This window comes from Lepisosteus platostomus, chromosome 11 (genome assembly GCF_059453375.1).
Source record: "Lepisosteus platostomus isolate fLepPlt1 chromosome 11, fLepPlt1.hap1, whole genome shotgun sequence".
Taxonomy (NCBI): domain Eukaryota; kingdom Metazoa; phylum Chordata; class Actinopteri; order Semionotiformes; family Lepisosteidae; genus Lepisosteus; species Lepisosteus platostomus.
The window spans coordinates 8408488-8430895 of NC_142621.1; the positions used below are offsets into that span (position 1 = coordinate 8408488).

Genomic DNA, 22408 nt, shown 5'->3' on the forward strand with positions numbered 1-22408 from the left:
CGATAGGAGGCCTAAGCCCACAAGCTGTGTACGTAGGGGGACTTGATGGTAGGCGGGCCTCTGGGCATCCATCTTCCAATGTAGAGCCCAGAGTAGCGAGAGGGCCAGGCTTAATAAGGAGGGGAAGGTGCACGTAATTAGAAAAAATAAGAATGAGCCGGAGTACCCTTAAGAAGAGGGATTACGATTGTGACACCATCGCTCATAAGATTACGGATGCCCTCAAAAGAAAATATGTTGCTTGTCCTGATGCCCCTCTTGGTCAATGTAGACGTCCTTGTCATCACTGTTGTTCTGACCCCATGACAGTTACCTTCACTGCACAACAGATGATAATGCTGCAAGATACAAACTGTAAAGTGGAATAACAGTGCAAAACCAGGTTCTGCAATGCACTGCACCTTTTCCCTTGCCATTGACATGCTGCAGTGCAGCTCCTGCTGCTTTCTGTTATCAGAGGAGACTGTGGCATCTTTCCAAATGATAATGTCTGTGCGCATCATTTTGTGAAAACTTAAATTTGTGGTGTGAGGACTGCAGCATGTGCTGTAAGATGAGTGAAACACAAACTAGAGAATAAGAATGGAACCTACTGTACCTCTACCTTTAGAATTTAAAACTGTGAACAGGAGGTACTTCTTTACCCAAAGGATTGTGGGAGTCAGGACTAAACTACATAACCATGCTGATCAATGCAAAACCCTGGCATCTTTCAAGAAACAGCTGGATGAGATCTTCCAATCAGTTAGCTACTAGCTACCAAATTTGCTAGATGGGCTTTTTCGTTTGTACCTGGCTTACTGTATGTTCTTATAAGTAGTTCAGGTGGGTAGCTGCATCAGCATTCGTAGGCTGCAAAGGAACAAGTAATAGGTTTATTCCATGCTGAAAAAAAAGAAGAAAAAACAACGTTTTGGCCGTGGAGCCTTCTTCAGGTGTGAGAAAGACGGGGCAGTAAGCAAAGGTAATTACCTTTCTTTAATCATTGTTTTGGTTACTGCCCTGTCTTTCTCACACTTGAAGAAGGCACCATGGCCGAAAAGTTGTTTTCTTTCTTCTCTTTTCGGGATGGAATAAACCTATTATATGTTTTTATAAGACATAAGATTTAACCTTTTTGACACAAACATAATAGTCATGCACATTGGATTATAAGGTAGAAAACCAATAAGCGTATTGAGATTCCTGTGGCATTTAGACAGCAGGATTATAATTGAAGTATGTTTTTTTTTTAATTCAGCAGTTACAAAAACTTTCATTGTTGATACACTGTTAATCACTGATTTTATCACAATTCTTTACATGTTTAAACCGCACATTCATTTTAAGGTAATCTTGAGTTATATTAATTTACAAAGTTAACAATAAGAGATTCACTGTTGTACTAAAACATTTAATATTTAATATATAAATATGATAGAAGAGGCTAGTTTGTATATGAACGTATATAGTGATACCAGTAAATTCAGATAAGTAATGCACATGAAAGATGTAAACGTTAAATACTTGGAACTAAATACAGATTTCATAAAGAACAAAAATATATCACCAGTTTGAAAACTATTTTCTTTTTTTTCTGCTATTTCTTCTTCTAATTATATGACTTCAATGTGTAACTGGCCTAAACTCGTACACTTAAACCTGGGCTATGTTTGTGTAAATGTTATAGGATGGTGTTATCCAATATTACCTAAAAAAGTCTACAACCAGAACATATAAAACCACTGGAGACACTTTCTCTCTATGAATTTAGTAACATAAATACAAGAAACACTTGTCATAAACTCAAGAGCACAAACAGCAATTTTGTGTTCAGTTGAGAAAATGTCCTGTGTTGTACTCATTCTTTCTGTGTAGCAGGGCTGTTGGTAATCTTATGTAATCTTGGGGTCAAATAATGCTTCCTTTTCCTGAGTGCCAAAATCTGGCAATTGCACAATCTGTAAATATTAGATATTAGGTTTGACTTCACTGTGCATATGTCGCAATACATAACTTAATATTGAAAAAGGCAGGAAAAAATTGACAGTGCTTTATCCTTGACCATTAGGTTGCTACGCAATTCCTTAGATCCGTTGCAGAACAAGATTAAAAGCACATGGTCATGATACATGGTGATTCATGGACTCGAAACTTTAAGACAAATTCCTCCCTACTGGCATTTACACAACGCAAACAATGTCAGAGGAAATAACTTTCTTTAAAAGGATGTATAAACTAATGAAGCCTGAAATAACAGTTTATAGAAAAAAATACAAATAACGTAAAGGAATTATTTCTGCAATAACATTTCCCACATCCCACATCTCTTTTGCTACACATACGTAACTAATTATAAATAATGCATTTAGTAGTTTGTTTACAGCATGTATAAGGCATAAGGTATGTTTTTGAATTGCAAAATGTCCCCAAACCAGGTTGGACCGTATGTTTAACTGTAACAAAAGATAAAATATAATGTTACAATGGGTTTACAGTTACAGAAAATGGGTAACATTCAAAAGACTCAAAATGATTCAACTTCTACATTGTTGTCAGCCACAAATCAATATACACATCTAATTTAAAAAAATGCTCAACAACAAACTTAGTCTCTTGTTTCTTCTCAAAGAATTCAATCTGTGAGATCAAATCATAAATGTACTAACCCTTCAAATTGAATCCAGTACAATCCAGTAATAACAATTATAGTTCAAAGACAATGAAAAGGCAACACTTCAAATAGTAAAAATGTTATTTTTGCATTACTGGAAGTGAAAACCAGCACTGTTCTGGATTTTAAATTGCACCATTGTCTATATATATATATGTCTGGTCTGTCTATATACATTCACTGAGCATGGTTATTTATCACTAAAAAAAACTACTGAATTGTGCTCTAACATGTAAGGTGTACCATGTCAACTAACTAAACAACTATTCATTAAAAGTTATTTCTGTTTTTAAAAAAGTCTAACATTTAATTAAAAAAAACAACTAACAGAAACTTCTGCAGTTGCCTGTAATGGCTAGGTAATGGTGTTCTCTAGTGAATATTAATCATGAAGCATATATTGACCAGGCACTGAAAGAAACATATGCAAGGAATAATGCCTTACAATTTCTTATTTAATAAGTACTACCTATAAAATCATGGTGTTACACACAGTAACCTAATCAGTAACTTTCTAAAACTTTCTAAAAATGTAAAAGTGTAAAACCTCATCAAATGAGTTGCTGCAATAGGAACATAAAGTTTAAAAACAACCCCTCTAAGATATCTGGACCACAAGTAGTCAGATTAGATTGAAATACATTGATAGTGATTAAGACAGGTGACAGCAGTGGGCCTTGTTTTCAGTTTCCATGCCTCACTGTTGTCATCGTTCTTCATCTTTAATCATAGCAAACATTCTGTACCAGGTTCTGAGAAATTCTTTAGTTAAGTCTGTAGTTGGTCCACATGAATGCATCCAGGAGTTGTGTAACCATTGTGCTGTGAAATCCACTTGAGAGTACTGGCTCTGTTAGATATGGAGTTTTCCACGATGTTCTTTTTTCAAAAACTTTCTTGTTTCAATTTCGTTGAGTGACAGAGAGACAGAGCAGCGGGAAGGATTCTCCCTTCTGAACAGTACACTTTCCTTGATGGCTTCTTTAATCACCTGAAACCAATTAAAAATAAAGATACATATACACATTCTGTCATTCTCAATCTTATTTCTGGAAACTTCTACAGACTACAAGCACTCTACAGCACTGAATTATTGTTTCCGTTAATTTCTCACAGCTCTCTCCATTCAAAATCCTCAATATAGTATGAGTTACACTAGCATCTTGTTAAAACAGTCATTTGACAATGAAAATGTGCTGCCTTACCTCAATATTGTTGAGTGTGTTGAACTCCATCAGGTTGTGTAGCTGAGTGAAGGCCGAGTTCGAGTATTGAAAGTTGAAGGTGGAATATGGGGTCTGAGGATCATCAAATATATCAAAATCAGCAAACTCCTTCTCCTTTTCAGTTTCTCGCGGAACCCCTTTACACAAAAAAAAACATCAAATATGCTGTTATATGGCTCATGAAGCTACTTTAGATAAAGAGATATTACTGTACTGTGGGTTATTTGTATTGTAACAAAAGACAACTGACACATTTACAATGTGAGAAAAGTCAACTTAGTCAGTATTTAAGCTGAATCACTGGGTAAGATGAATGGAGGAGCCGACTCAAGCACAAATCTTGTTTGTCAGAATACTTTTGAGAGAGACCTTCACGGAACAAGGTGGTGGTAGACTTTATGGACAAAACCAACAGGAATCCTTTTTTGAAACATTATGTGATCAGGAATTGTCAGTACAATAGACGTATTCTACAGTGATATGTCTTTCTGGTATCAATTGTTATGTGCTTAGATGGAATTTTATTTGTGCTTTGTGCAGGATCACAGATAGTGTCATAAATGATCAGCCTGTAAAAATAAATCTGCTTTAAAAACAAAACCTTCTGCGTGACCAAGAGTGGGTTATACACAATGATAATTGAAGTTGATATCCAAGTATACTGTAATAATGGCTACATACTCCAAAACAATTTCTCTTATCAAAATTATTACAGACATTATTTTTGTCGGTGACACAGGGGTTAGTACTGCTGGACATGGTGTGCTTTCTGTGTGGAGTTTGTGTAGGTTTCCTCTAGGTGCTCTGGTTTCCTCCCACAGTCCAAAAGCATACTGCTTAATTGGATTATTTTGGTTGAGAATCTGTAAATTACACTACTGTTTTGTTCCAAGAGTGCTGCGTTTGTTTCTTGAATTTATATAATATACAAGGTAAACAAAAACTATACAGAAACTGCAGACCCAAATCTAAGCGTTCCAAGACGTAAAAAGAAATAGAGAGCCTAGATAAAAAATAAGATTCTAACATTATGAGACTGAAGGAGTAGTGAGCTTTACCAAGATTACGAGAAGCAGCTCATTGTTGGACCAAGGAAATACTCTAGACCCCAGGAGTCAAGAAAACATAGTAAATGTATTAAGGGCTTAAGATGATGAACAAATATGCAAATGCAAACATATTTCTATGCATAAATACACATTTCCCATTGTTACCTGGAGCCTTGAAGTTTCTGAAGTCAATATTGGCTAGCACAAAGTGGATAATTGTAGGGCAGCTTTTGTCCCCCTTTCTGGGTTTGAAGACATAACACTCCTTCAAGCCTTCCCTGTCAAACACTTTTGGGTCAATCTTTGGGAAGGGCAACTTGTTCATCCTGGCCCATTTCTCTGCCAGCAACAGCTCCTAAAGAGAACAACCACAACCGCCGAGTTAATTATTAAAAAGTATAGGGGAAAACTTACCACAAAATAAAATCTGTCATTTTTAAGAAAAATATTTATTTAATAAAAGGATTAGAATAGGTTTCCTTTTAGGGTATTACAAGATGGGAATAATTGCCATTTCTGCAGTGCCTCATCCATCAGTTACTGTTTTACAATTTAATCGTAAAATTATTTTTTACTAACCCATTATCAATTCAAAATAGGTGCACCTAATTTAAATTTCAGACTGATATTTCCTAATATATTATTAAGATTATTTCTTGTATTGTTTAGAATTTCACCAAACTGCAGTTCATGTAGGACATACAGTAAGTGCGTCTCAAACATCAAACTATTTTCTACCGAAAATAAAATCAAAATGTAACTACCAACAAGGGACCCTCTTCATGAATTAATGAAAGTGAAATGTACATATTCATGGGCGTCACACAAAAGCTGCACAATGCCTGAGCATGAGCTGCCACACAGCTGATGACTGACCTTGAATGGAGGACTGGAGTCACTGGGCCGGGCAGAGAAATCGAAGGAGATGATCAGGTCAACTCCTCTCTGTGGCCGCAGTATCAAGGGGTATGGGAGGTTGAAGGTCAGGCCACTGTCGACCACATGAATCTTCTTGCTCTTCACATCTAGAGGCTCATATATCCGGTCAAACTCATCTGGGTCTGGGAATTGCGCAGAACAAAAAATAAGCGATTTGCCCACAGAAAAAAAGTAATACACAAAAGCAAGCTTAAATCTGCAACGGCTCTACTTGACTTTCTTAAAAACGAAATATGTCAAAAGACACACTGCAGTGTTTATTAATTACTGATGATGATGACTTGCATATTTCCATTCCCTAAGAACAAAACAGTCCATGGCATTTTCTGGTGCTCTTTAATATTGTTAAATTAGTAACCGGGCCAACGTATAGGTGTTGTTTATTAAAGTAAAACATAGAATGTCAACTACAAGGTGTTAAAGACACAAAACCTTTATTACAGTATGTCTTCTATTAAGATATCATTTTTTACACTCCTGACGAAAATCTGCAAAATATAGCGCTTGAAGTTGCAACTAAATAAGGACTAAAACTGACAAGAATAAGCAATTCCAAACACTTTCATTCCTTAATCAATACACCCTTCTAAAAAAAATCATGGAAAAATATTGAAATGACAAAATACATTTGAGAAACTAATCATATGTGTGCTGTGCATGCTCACAATCTGGAAATTTCCTCCAATGTGGCTGAACTACAACAATTCTGCAAAGATGAGTGGGCCAAAATTCCTCCACAGCGCTGTAAAAGACTCATTGCCAGTTATCGCAAATGCTTGATTGTAGTTGTTGCTGCTAAGGGTGGCCCAATCACTTTTTAAACAGGGCCATGTAGGTTTGGATTTTTTTCCCCTTAATAATAAAAACCTTCATTTAAAAACTGCATTTTGTGTTTACTTGTGTTATCTTTGTCTAATATTTCAATTTGTTTGATGATCTGAAACATTTCAGTGTGACAAACATGCAAAAAAATAAGAAATCAGGAAGGGGGCAAACACTTTTTCACACCACTGTATGTACAATTAATTTATTTTAAAATAAGTGGTTATTAATTATTATTATGGAGTCATCTCCATACCTGTGACAGCTGAATCCTCTTCATCCACGGAGGTCTGGCACATCAAGTCTCCGAATGGAGAGTAAGGGAGCGTAGTGTTGAGGTTAAGGCCCAACATGAAGTTGTGCACTTTCCCGGCACGGCCCTCTCGCGTGTTAAAAAGGGTGGAGTCGCTGACCAAAGTAGTGAACATGCGCTGTACCCAGCTAGCCTGAGCTTTCTTTTGGAATTCCTCTTCTACTTCCAGGCTCTCTGTCCCGCCTAAGAAGAGGCAGCAAAAAAGCAACATCTCAGAACAACACATAAGTCACATCCAAATACCAAGGGTGGCACTTATACTTGACACTTAAACACTCAACATTTTTCTTAATGCTTGAAGAACATAAGAATGTAATAAGGCTTACAAGTGAGAGGCTACTTTGGTTGTCAGAAGCTAACTGATACAAGGATCTCATCACATCACACAACGTGTTTTATGTGATTTTATCATGTATCCCATAAGTGATGTGATACTAATATTTAACATGCACTGAATCAGAATATGTTAAAGCACAATTCAAACTGTTTATGGACATGCAAGTGTCGAAGGGTGGATCGATTAAATGATAGAAAAACAGAGTTTGCTTATCTGTGGTCTAAAAAGTTAAAAAGTCTTTAAAGGGGAACTGTAAAATTATTTTTATATTTCGGGATTAAAAAGAAGCAGCAAGGATAAATGCATTGCAAACCACAATAAAAGTAAAACGTATACAATAACTTGTAAAACCCCCAATTTACATCACCAAATAGACTAAATTTCCAGGTATGCGCAGTGCTGTGTTCTGCGATTCAGAACGAGGCAACAAAAGAAGCAGGCTTGTGAATACGTCTCTTTTAATCCAATAGAAATATTGCTCTCAATATTTTTACTGACAAATCCAACTTAATTGTTACTCCCCATGTAGATTCCGTTGGAAATTTTCTGTTGTGAAACATCTGCTGCACAACCTGTACTTATTCGCTCGATCATCCTATTACATTAGTCATTATAGTGACTAGTGAGCAGGAAGGGCCGCACCACGTCTCAATTCGTGTGAACTCTCACTCTCGCCTGTGGCGAGGCCAGGGTTTGTGGCAAAGTACTGTTGCGACTTACAGTACTTTCACAAAGTTCATGATTGTTTTTCTTTAACATCAATGAATTTATTTTGGCACTGAGATTTAATAACTGTAATAATTTAATGCAGTTCCCCTTTAAGTGATTTTGCATAAGACACCTCATATTGATACATCAGAAGACGCCGTTGCACACTGCAGGTGGGCAATGTTCACCTTTCCGAGGCTCGTCGTCATTGTCCATGCTATCCTCCCCCAAAATGTGTTCAGGCTTTATTTGTTCTGAGAAAGAGGACATGGCCATTTAGATCACAAAGTTAAATCTGCTAAAAAACAGTGGTCTATCTTTATGGGACCAGTCGAGATTAATTCCCTACTGTAAAGCACAAAGAAGAAAAACCAACCTTTGTTTTATTTTACTTTTCAGCGTGGAGTTAAGCTCTGCTCGTTCGTCTGCAGCTCACACTCCGACATACTGTAACCCTCCACTCAATCCACTGACACTCATATTGCCAGAAATACTAGCATACAGTATCCAAACTAGACCGCTCAGCATCAGGGTGGATTAGAGACATTTAAACATATACTTTGATTGGATTGGATTTAATTTAATTAGATTTCATGCAAAATTATCTCTTCAAAGGAACGCTTTGATTCGTCCGTTATCCCTTGCAAAATATATCCTAGTTCCTCGAGGACGTGCCTTTATTAAGAAGAGCCGCAGGAGCATGGGAAAGAAATCATAACGATTATGAGCAATTGTGTTTAAATGCTTTTTTAAGCAGACAGAAATATGACAAATAAAGGGATAAGTCTGTAAGCACATCAACTTGAGGGTTTTTTCAAGGTTGCTAGTAATTAATATCTCACATGAGTTCCAAATTTACATGGGTTAAGTTAAGTTAACATGGGCGGTTCTATAAATCGAGTACTTTGTAAAATTCATTCTATGAATAACAAAATAAGTAGATACCATAAAGAGGAAAATTCAGTACCTTCCCCTGCCCACTAAAACTTCGGATATAAGACATTGATCAAACTCTTAAGTTAGTAAGAAGAAGGACCAGTTTACTCACATAGAAAACTTTATCAATACTAATGTTACAAAGTGAAGTAAGCAGAATGGACGACACTGCAGGTGTTCTGCGTTGCCCAGGTGATTTTACTTAAAAATCCAGGACATTTCTTACCAAGCTCCTCCTCCATTGTAGAGCCACAGTCATTGGAACGGGAGACTCCGAGGACTCTGTTGAAGAGAATGGAAAAAGCACTTCCCCAGACACCTGCAAAAAAAGAGTCTTCTATTACCATGTGCTAACATAAAATCTATTTATTTATTCTCTTGCGAGTAAACTGGTCTTACTGTTACTGTGTCCTTGCTATTCATTCAGTAAAAAAGGAGTCAGACTAAGTAGGATCACCTACACTTATTATAACTAAATTGCATCATTCCACAGAGTACATCATGTATTCTTTTCCCAAAGACCTAAAGACCAAGGTTGAGGAATTGCCCCACAACTTTTCTTCAACATTATTTGCTAAAAGGAACTTAAAACCTAACAGTACTGTTAGATAATTTTTTGCTACTTACTGTAGCTTTTCCTTGCTTTGCTTCTCTCAATAACAAGAAATACTTTAAAAAAATCTATTAGAAGCCATTAAAAAACTAAGTCTTGAACACACACAAGTCTATTTGCATGAAAAGAATGTCTATGTGTACTGTAACATGCCATACTGATACTAATTAGCTTCACAAAACACCAAGACTACTTATAATGTGTCTCCAAATAGTATTCAGTCTTTACAAATGCTGATGATTATTAAGTTTTCCTTTCCTTATTTATTACAATTGATTGCCCCTTGTAGGGAAATATGCTGACACATTTCTTGGTGTACTGTATTTGCTCTGAGTGTCCTCTATTAAATTATCAAATATTTAATAACAAAAGAATTGAAGAATACTGTATGAGAATCCACACCCAAGACCTTTTAAATTGGTTCCTGTAAAGAAACCCACATGCTAAGTTGTAAGAGCTAAGGATTCTGGTCATATAGGAACACAATCAGGTACCCATTCATCGTCCTTTCACTTTCTAGATTTCTTTTCTAGCAACCCCCTGAAGCTAAGCAGGTGTGAGCCTGGTCAGTACCTGGATGGGAGACCTCCTGGGAAAACTAAGGTTGCTGCTGGAAGTGGTGTTAGTGGGGCCAGCAGGGGGCGCTAACCCTGTGGTCTGTGTGGGTCCTAATGCCCCAGTATAGTGATCGAGACACTACACTGTAAACAGATGCCGTCCTTCGGATGAGACGTAAAACAGAGGTCCTGACTCTCTATGGTCATTAAAAATCCAATAGACATTCTCGAAAAGAGTAGGGGTGTAACCTCGGTGTCCTGGCCAAATTTCCCATTGGCCCTTACCAATCATGGCCTCCTAATAATCCCAATCTATGAATTGGCTTAATTACTTTCCTCTCTTCCCCACTAATAGCTGATGTGTGGTGAGCGTTCTGGCGCACTATGGCTGCCATCGCATCATCCAGGTGGGGCTGCACATTGGTGGTGGTGGAGGGGAGTCCCCATTACCTGTAAAGCGCTTTGTGTGGAGTGTCCAGAAAAGCGCTATATAAGTTCAAGCCATTATTAATTATTTTCTTTCCCTAACATTTCAAAAACATTATTGTTTTAAATGATACCACCGATAAAAAAAAATCTGGAAAAACTGAAATTTTGTCTGTAAAATCAGAAATACCAGTTTTTGTACAAACAATAAAACAAGGTGAAAATGAAAATAACATACTGTAGGTTTTTTAAATTCAGAAATATCATAGTGCTCTGTAGAGGTAGGTCACTTGCTTATGGTGGGTGTTGTCTGCGTTTCGTATGCTTTAGCTGCAAATTTTACACAACAGCATACTTACACTGTACTTAATATAGTGCTTGTATTTTTATGATATAAAGAACAATTTTCATTGAATTTGTTATAATGTTGTTATAAAATGAGCCAAAATAATACTGTTTTTTGGCTGAAAAAATAGTATTTAATTGAATCGGACAATAACAGACATTCATTCCCCCTAATTAGTCTGTTAAACTGTTTGCTGTACTACTGTACATTCCTTGCTCTCTTTTGCTATAATATCATCTCCTCTCCACCTCAGTGTGAATTCCTCGTCTCTCTGACAGCACACATCAGAAGTACTTTAAAATCTTTCTGCTCTTCTGTGCTACAGTCTGACATGGACAGAAAAAGAGAAAAACACCGACATGCCCTCCCATTCCAACTTGTGATTTTGTGCAGCGTTCCACAGCAATTATCTAAAGCTGGGGCCATAAGCTCCAAAAAGTCTTCAAATTTGATAATTACTGATTATTAAGCAGAATCTTTTTTTTTAGACGTTTTTCTGACTCATTGCCCTGGGTGGGCAAACACACACTGATATAAATAGACCTCAGGTTAGTAAACATGCTTCCAAATTGCAACATCAAGTCAGTTTTCTCACAGGTGTTTACAGAAATGAAAACACTGTGATTACTGCAAGTACAGTAGGTATCCGAAAACAAAGGAGAAAGCAGATTCTTTGTTCATGCTACCCTGATACTAGGCCCTCCAAACATTCTCTTCTCATGAGTAGACTTTTGTTCTTATACAATACCTGCTGCTCAGAGTGACAGTACCCTTTATCCCTTAGTCATATCCTGCAAGGTGACTCTTACCCATGAGAAAATGCAGTGGGTTCTCTTCATATTTCTTCACCACAGTGCCCATATAAAACTTGCTTCCAAAGCGATCAGGAGTCATGAAAGTGCCATATTTAGCCATCCCTATCTCATAGGGGCTAAACTCAACCCAATCTGCAGAATAAAGAAAGATTGGAACACATTATTTCCTCTGTCTGGATATATATTCATCTCTCAGTATACTTACACACAAGATTCAGAACCTGATCCCACTTTTTGTATTTTAAATATGACACACATTTCACCCAATGGAGCATTTTTAATCTCTCACTCGTCCGTCTATCTATGTATACTGTAAAGATCTTCCTGTTGACTCACTCAGAGGTTACATTTTCACCCTACTCTGATGTCACTTTGTTCTCACTGCAGCTCCCTGGCTCATCCTTCATGGAAAAAAAGGTGGTGGTGGCGGGGGGAAGGGAACTCAGATAGCCCCATCCCTGCAGACAGGTTGTGGTTCACCTCAGTCAGGTGAGCTACCCCAATAACGTTCACTTTTCGAATCGCTCCTCTCCTCTGCCTGAATTAGGCTTTGACCAAACTACGGCAATGGAGGGATTCCACGACATTCAGGAGGGATAGTAACCAAGAAGCCAATTTCTTTCACCCAGGTGTTAGTTACAGATATCTCATGCAAACACCTCATTCTCACAAGCACCCCCATCTCCACATTAGCAGCCACTCTATAGCTAAGATAAGATAAGATCATATTATTAGCCGTATACAATTTCTTGCTTCAGAAATTTGTCTTTTCCCATACCCCAGCTTGCTCTCCATGAGACACACAGGCACACAGATGGGGAGAGAGAAGCTTTGGGGTTCAGGAACCAGGGTCAGCCATTTACTGTATATGGCACCCCTGGTGCAGTTGGGGTTAAGGGCCTTGCTCAGGGGCCCAACGGAGTAGGATTCCTCTGCCGGACGTGGGATTTGAACCGGCAACCTTCCAGCCACAGGTGCAGATCCTTAGCCCCAGTGCACCCCTCAGCTAATTACTCTCCTTTGGGGTCCCAGCCTCCTTGGCCTCTGGCAGGGGCTACCCCTCAGCCAAGCGGGTCAAGCTGTAACTTGCTATAGTTCAAATATTCAATAAAGATTCACAAAGCACCCGATTCTTGGATGTTGTCATTCCACGTGAAACAGTTGTTTTGGGGTAACACACAGAATTTTGTGAAGAAATCGTGAAAAGAAATTAAACGAGTTACACCAATATACTAAACTGAAACATAGTTGCCTGAGGTACACATGGATTGTTGTAAAAAAATAATGAAAAGTAAAATTAACTAGGAATGCTAAACTCATATGTCACATTATATGATCCTTTGTTTAAGGGATAAAAGGAAAACTCGGCATGCTTACTCAGTTTTGAGATTGTATTTCAATATGTAAACTGCTCTCCTAGTTTGTCACTGCGGAGTAAAGATGAGACAGTGCAGACTTAAAAGAGACCAGCACAGAACTTAATTCGTCTTCATCAAAGCATGTCTATACAAAACCAGGCTAAAAATATTTTAATTTTCTTTTTACAGAGGTTAAGAACATGTGTTTTAAATAACCTGTATCATTTTTAAGAAAATCCCAATGTCCTCCAATTCTATCAAAAATTGTATTTTAGAGAATGGAAATACAATGATTAGGGTAGTAATCAGGATTGCTTTGGTCTTTCAGTATCAAATGTACCATGTTCATTACCGCGTTGCTTTATTCCTAGAATTCATATAAATGTATCCTCACCTTAACAGTTTTAATGTTGTGTATTTCCTTAATCTTTTGTTATTTATTTGATGACTGAATACAATAGAAACAAATCACCCAAATTATGGTGTAAAATCCATGAATGTTATCACTATGCCTAGGGTAATTATAATATATTTAGATTATTATTTGGTTGTCAATACCAGGAATGTAGCTACTGCATAATTTGATGAGTGGCAGCACAGAATTGTCAGGTCTAATACCTGACTCTCGCACAATAACTGTACAAATGTAAATTTATTTACATTGAAGTATTTAGTGAAAAATATGAAGGAAAAGAAGGGTCAAATCATCTAAAAATGATGTACAAGACATTCTGTTCATCTATTTTGGAAAGGCAGGATGACTGAGGTCATAATGTGACTGACACCATTAGCAAAACGTGAACATTCTTATGTTGATCTGTAGTAGCGCTTGATGATCCAGGGTGGTCATTTCGTGCCGAGTCAGCTCAAAGAACCAACATACAGTATAATCAGAAGATTCTGAGCTTTATACTCTAAAGATTTCAGCTGAGTTTCTCATAACCTTTATTTTCTTATCATTTGAATATCAGCATGCAAACTAACCTAACTATAAATAGAGTACACATCTACAGTATGTGGGAGATACAAAATATGTGATATCCAGTTCTGTGTCAATACTGAGATGAAGCTAAGAGAAAAATATTGTGAGTCACCTCCATGAATGTCAATATACAGTAAACCACAAATATCAGTTTATGATTTCTCTAGCTCACAACTCCATTAGAAGCTGAAAGCGATAAGAAACATAGCATGTGGCGATATGCTTATCATCAGCAAGCAGAAGCAAGCGCTGAAAAACTCTCCTCCTGCAAAAACAATGAATTACTTACAAAGTCACTGTTTTACAAAACACAGATCCACTGCCGTCACGTGCTTGCCTGCGATCACACAAGGCCAACACTTTAGAAGGTGTGACCAATCTTGGTCAAGTCCTAAAGGGCCAGCTGTCTTTAAAACTGCAGCACCAATAGAGATGGGCGAAGCTGTCTAATTGGTCTAGTTAAGCCAACAAGCAGCCACAAAACACCAGCCCTCAAGTAAAATAATTGGACCCCATTGATTTCCAGGAATTGCGATTTTCAGGTGCATCTTCTACTTGGCCTTACAATAACTCCTTCTAACTTCTTATTTTAATAAAGTGCAAGAAACCAAAAGGAAACCAATCAGCACATCTTACAAAGATTGATGATTTGTACAGCAGGAAATGGCTTGTGTTCTTTTGTATCATTTCAGAATCAGAAGCTGGGAAAGAATTCACAGCTCACCACATTCAAGCAACTAGCAGGACAGGAACACACATCCTTACCTGCAAACATAAGTTCTGAGACATCAGGTTTGACATGCAGGCATGTAAACAAAGGCATTGGACATTGGCCTTCATTGATCTTGTCCTGCATGTGGCTCATTTTAGTGTCCATTCTCTGTTGGGCAAATAACATACATCCCTGTGTTAATAACAAGAAGTATTTCTTGGATAAGATATTCCAAATCAGTTTTATATTGTCTGGTCTCAATTTAAAAATTAGCCATGTCAAGCAGCACAGAAAAGCATTTGCAAGTAATGTTCCTGATGGACAAGGTGCTTCTGATCTGGGACTCCTCAATATAGTAACATGTCACCACAAGGTGAAAAGAGTCATTTGCATCGGATGCAGAATTAAGCTGATGAAAACAAAGGTGTCTCTGTATCTTGGTTCATCTGAACGGTCCCTAGAAATACTTGTTCTGATGAACAAAGAGCATTAAAAACAAGAGGAAAGCCAATGTGAGCTTAAAATAGCTGGCCATACAAATAGCCTGATTTTGCTATTTTTATATAAATAGGAGGTGACCTTTTATTAGTTATATGATCATGATTTACTGGAAAGGAAAAGCTGAAGACCTGCAGATAAGTATAGCAGGTCAGCATGTGCATTTCAGAGATTGCACAAACTGCACCCCATTTACTTCTGCAAATGTAGTCTTCAGACAGGAAGGGCCTATCTTCCAAAGTATGTGGCGACATTGTGGCGCAGTGGTTAGCATTGCTGTCTCGCAGCATTGAGCCCGTGTTCAATTCTGGACCCAGGGTGCTATAGTTTGTATGTTCTCCTTGTGTTTGCATGGGTTTCCACAAGGTGCTCCAGTTTTCTCCCACAGTCCCAAAACATCATGGTAGATGAATTGGCTTTTGGGTAAATCGGTCATAGACGTGAGTGTGAATGTCTGTGTTTGTGCCTGTGTCAGCCCTGCAATGGACTGGCGTCCCACCCAGGGTGTATCCTGCTTTTCTTCCTGTTGCTTGCCAGGCTAGGCTCCGACTCCTCTGCGACCCTGACTTGGTTTTAGCAGTTAGAAAGTGGAAGGGTGGATATTCTATGTACTAAGACTCAGCGACAGGGTTATCAAAAATAACTTGTAGAAGTCTGGGAACTTACTCCTGGGATTAGGGTCTCTCCAATGAGCATGCCAAAAATGTCAGTGAAGGTGACAGGCTGCCCAGAGGCCTTTTTCCTCCAGAGGGCCTCGATGTAGCGCTTGATGTGCTGTGGCAGGAGGAGGAAGAGGGGGTTGCTGCTGACACTCTTCATCACCTCTTGGTTGATTTCCTTAGGGCCTTTTGCTGGGAAGTCGGGGTGGGAATACAGTGTAGACATGTACCTGTGGCGAAGGGGAAGGCAATGGAATACCCATTCAGAAACAACCTGCCTCTTATGGCTTGCTTTTACAGGAAAACTGGGCTACATTTACTCAGGTCAGGCTCAAAGAAGTCTCATCAAGAACATCACTTGAAATACTACTGGAGAATTTCAGTTTCAGAAAATGGGTTCTTGGTCAATGCACAACGTATTTAGTTTTTTCTAGAACTGTTAAAAAAAAAAAACTGTGCTGTGATCGTAGCCTTACCCTGTGTAAATTAGAAACAGATTCTGTATTCATTTTATATATTTCTGTATGTTTTCGTTTTCTATGTTTAATACGATCAAAAAGCGGTAGTCAAAAAGCTTATCCATGTGTAATGATGAGATTTGCTTTTCAGAAAGTGAAAGCTCTTTTAAGATACATACTGTATTGTAGTTGTAAACTATATTCCTTTGTTTAACTGGTTACCAGTTACAAAAGGATATCCGAGTGGTGTTCAGTATTTTTTTTTATTAACAACAGAGTTGATTTTGATAAATTGGATAATATATTATATTCCTCTAGGGGGAAAACTGTACTATCAGAATCTATATTACATTTATTAAAAATACGTCAATTTTCTAGATAGAGACTGTTAAAACTGCATTTTGTTAATAACGATTATATAGTGTGTCACAAGAAATCAGACAAAATATTACAAAAGTGTTTTCATTCTTATTGAAACCTTAAATTCAAAAATAGTTTCAGTCTTACTGAACCTTAATTAGCTGTTACAATAAAATAAATCCAGTATTTTCTTAAACATACACCATGATATTAAGTCCTAACTATAATTAAACAATTATATTTAACTATAATTAATATGATACATTATTTACAGCTTTAAAAAAGTCAAGTTGTACAACATTGCTGAGAAGACATTATCAAGAACACATCATTATCACCACAACCTCGAGTAACTTTTTTCTAAAATGTACAGACCTTCTTTGTTTCTGAATCAATATACTGAGAATTCTCATTTATAAAGAGCAACTTTCACATCGGCATCATCATCATGAGCAGACAAGGGGCTGACTTCCTCACCACAAATCTATATACTGTAAATTGAGCACACAGGTTCTTTTTGAAAAAAATACTGCAAAAAAAGAGTCTTCCTCCAGCTCTCAAACAGACAGGAGAAGCTCAAAGCACACTCACCATGTGGATCCGGAGAGACCAGCCACATACGTGGCACAGTCTAAAACACCCGACTCGTACAGAGCCTTCATCACTCCAGAGAAGCCCACCATTGCCCGAAAGCCCCCTCCAGAGCCAAGGATAGCTATCACTGGGACCTACCAACATCAAGGAATCAATGATGTTTAACGTACAGCAGTCAACTTCAAATAAAAGAGCAATAACTAGCATCCTTTCTCACTTAACTGCCTTTAAGATATCCTGGTTTTGTCTCTTCTCTCATACAGTATAAATGTAAGAGCAATGGGGTACATAATTATTGTTTCTTTGGGTGGCTGCTCCCCTACGTCAGGGAATGTTGCAGCACACTATGAAAAAGGAAATCCTCGATATTGTAGTTAAAACGGTACCTGTACAGTACCTGGGTCTAATATGTTACTGTGCTATATTGAAATGAACACTTGCAGAACAGCGGATATCTTCAGTTTTCTCATGATACATCTGCACCACCCTTCAACATGATAATCTGCTTCAGGCCAGCAGCCAATGTGCTTGTCTGATCTTTTTTTTTAGTGCCAAGTTACTTCTTTTTTATCTTGTCCATCCATCTAGGCTCTTAACAGCCGGAACTGGCCACAACTCTTTCATTGGCATCATTGGACCAGTTTAACAGTTTGTGCTTAGAAAATCTACAAAAATACATTGGTCAAACTGCATAAGCACTTTAGGAGCTGCGGTAATGGCATTTGGATTCCCTTATCATTTAACTCACTTCTCTAACTGACGACGGAAGAAAACGACCTTTCTCCATTTTCAGGAGGTTCTTGATTCCCAGCATGACCCGATCCCTGCGCTTCTCCCGAAATAACTTTTCTTTGTCACAGAGGGCCATGCTGAAGCGCAAATCAGTTGAGGAACTGGGGACACATAGTACAGAAACGTTAGGTACTTTAATCTCCAGAGGAGAAAAAACCCTAGCCTGAAAGCAATAACTGGGATCATTATGCTATTCGCTTTACCTACTGTAGTTTGAAAAAATATAGAAAGGAAAACAATGGACCTTATCCTTAACCTAAATAATACATATACTAAACTGATAAAACATAATTGACCAGGTATAGAAAAGATACTGTAAATACAAGAATTACCCAGTTATTAACGTCTTCAGATGGTGAAGGATTTACAGTATAGGTAACATACTGTATAGGCTTAATTGTGTATGATGTTAAATCAAGCAGCATTTTTACCAAGTTTCCACTGTTGTTTTAGGAAATTACTTTTTCTATAAGTCAGCATAAGGATGCATACCTAGTTCTCCAGCACAATAAAATACTTGCGGAGATCTTATTTTGAAATGAATTTTCAGAAAAACCACACAATGTGAATGCAAAAAGCCACATTCAAGGAAATTGGCGTAAGTGTGTTTTTTGTGTTCCCCTACAAAGATTTACAAGATTGCTTTGATATTTGAAAAGCAGAGCACACTGTTCATAAATGTGAAAAAGTGATACATACCACACCTCGATGGACATCTCCAAATACACCTTAGTAACCTATTAAAACAAAATATACTGGAGTTATTGAAATGCGATGTTACTATTTAGTATATAAACCATTCAGTCACAAAGCATGAAAAAAAAACAATGAATGTTAAAAAATGTTTTGAGCAATAAAAGTTAAATCATAATATTTACTTTTCATCTTGTACCTCAAGACACAAATTGTAAATCTTCAGTGAAATAATATTTATCCATACGCTATAGCTAATTTCACGTTAAGGTAAACTAAAAAGGAAAAAAACGTACAATTAAAAAAATCAAATGCAACAATTTAAATTAGCATTCAACTGGATTCAAGATGAAAGAGTATAGAAGTATTTTTATACTCTATATACCTCTAATAAAATTGGGCAAAGAGTTCAGTCACAGCTCTGGGCCTGTAACAAAAGACCTTATTTTTACTGACTTTAAGTTTCAAAACAAAGAAGAAAAATAAAACATCCTATAGAAGAAAGAATACACAGACACACACACAAAGGGAATGAGAGTTCACACATTAAGGTAAAAAAAAAAACAGAAAAGAGGAGCTCATTAAACAAATTCTTCAGACAAGAGAAAGCATCTATCCTTGCTGTCACACGTTTGGAGCAGCAAAATGTAACTGAAGCTGAATTTTTTCATAAGGGTAGTTTCTGCAAATTATTATGCCCCAGTGTGAAATAACAGTGGGACCACCATATGACTTGATGTTTACTGGAACACTCCATCACAGGATGGGATTTTACAACTGCACCTAAAATCTAAAGAGCCCAATGTGACAATAAGCATCATGCCTTGGTTAAATGATAATCAGTTGCATTGTGTGAATCAACATCTTACTTTGCCAATGAGGAATGGAACCAGGTCTGTTTGTCCCACTTTGATTCTTGAGATGGGAAATGAAGCAGTACCTAGAGTCTCGTCCATAACATAGTTGGCATCCATTAAGGTTATCTGAATTGAGAAGAAAAAGGTCAAATAACACACAGAATTAATACATTTAGAAGGTTAAATCTGAGTTACATCTTGAAACTATTACCCAGACAAATACAATCCCTGAAAACTATTCCCTTAATTTTTAAAATATTATTTTAATTTAGTCTGATATTTATACCTCCTAATAGCTAATACCTAATGGCACTCTGTAGCAGGTCTTTCATAAAAAAGGTACAGTACTGTGAAAAGGAAATTGCTGCAATAGGACATAGGAAGGAGTGTTTTCTCCATAAAATGTAATTGGAATGATTGATGAGGATGTAGTAGCAACATTAAGAGCACTGCAGCTGTTCCACATTAAAATTATAGTGGTAGTTGTACTGTACCTTTAATGTGATTTTTGTGATATTTTACAAATGATTTTACATAATACACAGAACTAAATCAAGGACAATAATTCAAATAATACAAAATTCAAGGAAGCACAAGGTGTTGACAAATTAAGTAAAACAAAGTTGATGGCATGCTTCATGGGTAAATGTCAGACTTTCACCTCGAGCACATTCTCTTGATTGGGATCCAAAATAAACTCAAACGTCTCATTCCACTTCGGATTCACATCATTGTTTATGTGCTTTGTCCGTTTTCTGCTTTCTGGAGCTGAGGAAATGAACAGTTCCACGTAGGGGTCTGGAGTATCAACTGCAGTCGCAAAAAATTAAAAACATTTTTTTTGTTCAGTTGAAGTCTTCGAAGCACTGGTTCACACACAGTATGTGGGGGCTGGGGTAAGGCACAACGCATTTTAAAAAGCCTTGTCATGGTCTTAAACATGCCATTGTCAAAGACACGTAATTCCAAAACACATTTTAGCAAAAAAAAAAAGATAAAAAAATGTAGCTTGATAAAATTAAAGAAGAGACCAGAATCTGGGGATTAACTGGGTAAAATCCCAATTTCAACCATTTGCCTTAATACACTGTAAAAAGACCATTTTTAAAGAACACGGGCTTGAATCAGATCTTTTGATCTAAAGCTTTTAACACTAGTTCGGGGGTGGCAAACCAGTTTTAAGTAATCAGAGGTTCTTTTCATGTATTTCAAAAGAACTGGCTCGTCTAGCATTTGTCAATTAGTTTCCCTGTAATAAAGGGTGAAACATCATTAGTCCAATTGACTATGTTCCTATTCTACAAATTAATGTCCATCACACTAAGAACCAGAACTGAGGCTGAATGAACTCATGTACACAGAGCTTGTTTCTCATTTCCTGCATCTGTCCTCAAGTTGTAAATATTTAGTTTAAGTTGATTGAAAAAATATATGCTGTACTTGAGAGATTATAAATAAACAAATGCATATGCCATTAATAGACGTGCAAATACGAACAACCCTCATCAATCCATTATTATTAAAACAGCAAAAAAGTATTTGGTATAAACTACAACATGGCTTTCCCACAAACATGTGATTACAATACTTGTTAAAAACGTCTTTCCCTGTTTTTGGAGCTCCCATTTTCTTGTATCTGTACTTTTTCTTAGTTGTGAAAATAAAGCAGTGTCTTGTCATGACTGAGATGCACATGCTTGGCCTTAAAAGATAACTGCTCATTTTACTGTATCTCTTCGATGCCAAGATCGCATTGTATGATAGTGGCCCTGCTGCTATTTCCTTTGTTACAACACAGTAGATCAATGCACTAGGCCGATAACAGTACAACACAGACCAATGTTAGCTCAAAAAACACATGGCATTATTGTGCTCCAGGTGGTTTTGATGCCCTTCAAAAAAATCTTAAGTATAAAGTTATCCAGACCTGAAAACAGACTGGATTTTCAAGATCAGCATGACTGCTACATTAACAAGCCATTTGAGAAATACCTGAAACAAAAAAATGCTGTTGTGTAATCTTTTGAGAAAATAAGCCAAGAACTAGGCATGATGTTTTCTGCCTTTGAAGCAATGAACAGACTTACGTAAACAACTAATTGCTGTTTACTGCCGTCAAGTCACATTCCATCGTGCTGGAGAAAATAAAAGGCATAAATGGAGGGCCTGCAAGTTTTAAATGATCGTAATGGCCTATGGAGCTGCTTTGTGATGTGCTGATTATCACCCGATTGCACCGTCATCAGTCTGTATAGCCAGGAATGGCAAGTGTCAGCTTGCATCTGTCATTTCTGGATTCAAAACAACTGCTGTCAGCTAGCCCAGAAACTGAAGAGTTAACATCTGCAGTGCTGATGCCTTTACATACTGTGGCAGCTGCAAAGACAGATACAGCTATTTCAAAAAAAAAAAATTACTCAATCATAGCTGATTAAAATCAGGGGAAAAACACACAGCGCATCGAGGTCATGAATCAAGAAGGGGGGGTTTCTTTGGTTTCTTTTCTCTAGAAATGACATAGCAGTTAATTAATAGGATGGCATTTGCTTTCCTTTCAGATGCAACACATAATGTAGAAGATATTTAAAATAACGTCACCAAGGCTTTGCCTGAGAGGCTGGTTTGAACTAGGGGCTACAATACCACTCAGAACTACTGGACTAAGCACTACAAATGAATGCATGGTACAGGATTTACTCCTAAAC

The 22408-nt window shown here is 37.3% G+C and overlaps 1 protein-coding gene across 2 annotated transcripts in view; it reads right to left on the reverse strand.

Annotated features, from left to right (window-relative positions):
• Window positions 1-1207: 1207 nt before the first annotated feature.
• LOC148651922 (cytosolic phospholipase A2-like) overlaps window positions 1208-22408 on the reverse strand; it is a 30864-nt gene continuing 9663 nt past the window's right edge. For both annotated transcript variants that reach the window (XM_088598241.1, XM_088598242.1), the window contains exons 4-18: window positions 20365-20513; window positions 19716-19829; window positions 18853-18890; window positions 18110-18254; window positions 17359-17495; window positions 15957-16179; window positions 14846-14960; window positions 11735-11872; window positions 9210-9302; window positions 8236-8301; window positions 6946-7185; window positions 5805-5989; window positions 5094-5283; window positions 3859-4016; window positions 1208-3644 (exon numbers count right to left, since the gene is read on the reverse strand). In XM_088598241.1, the coding sequence (XP_088454367.1) occupies window positions 3507-3644; window positions 3859-4016; window positions 5094-5283; window positions 5805-5989; window positions 6946-7185; window positions 8236-8301; window positions 9210-9302; window positions 11735-11872; window positions 14846-14960; window positions 15957-16179; window positions 17359-17495; window positions 18110-18254; window positions 18853-18890; window positions 19716-19829; window positions 20365-20513 (2129 nt within the window). In that variant the 3' untranslated portion in view covers window positions 1208-3506. The remainder of the gene's footprint in view (window positions 3645-3858; window positions 4017-5093; window positions 5284-5804; window positions 5990-6945; window positions 7186-8235; window positions 8302-9209; window positions 9303-11734; window positions 11873-14845; window positions 14961-15956; window positions 16180-17358; window positions 17496-18109; window positions 18255-18852; window positions 18891-19715; window positions 19830-20364; window positions 20514-22408) is intronic.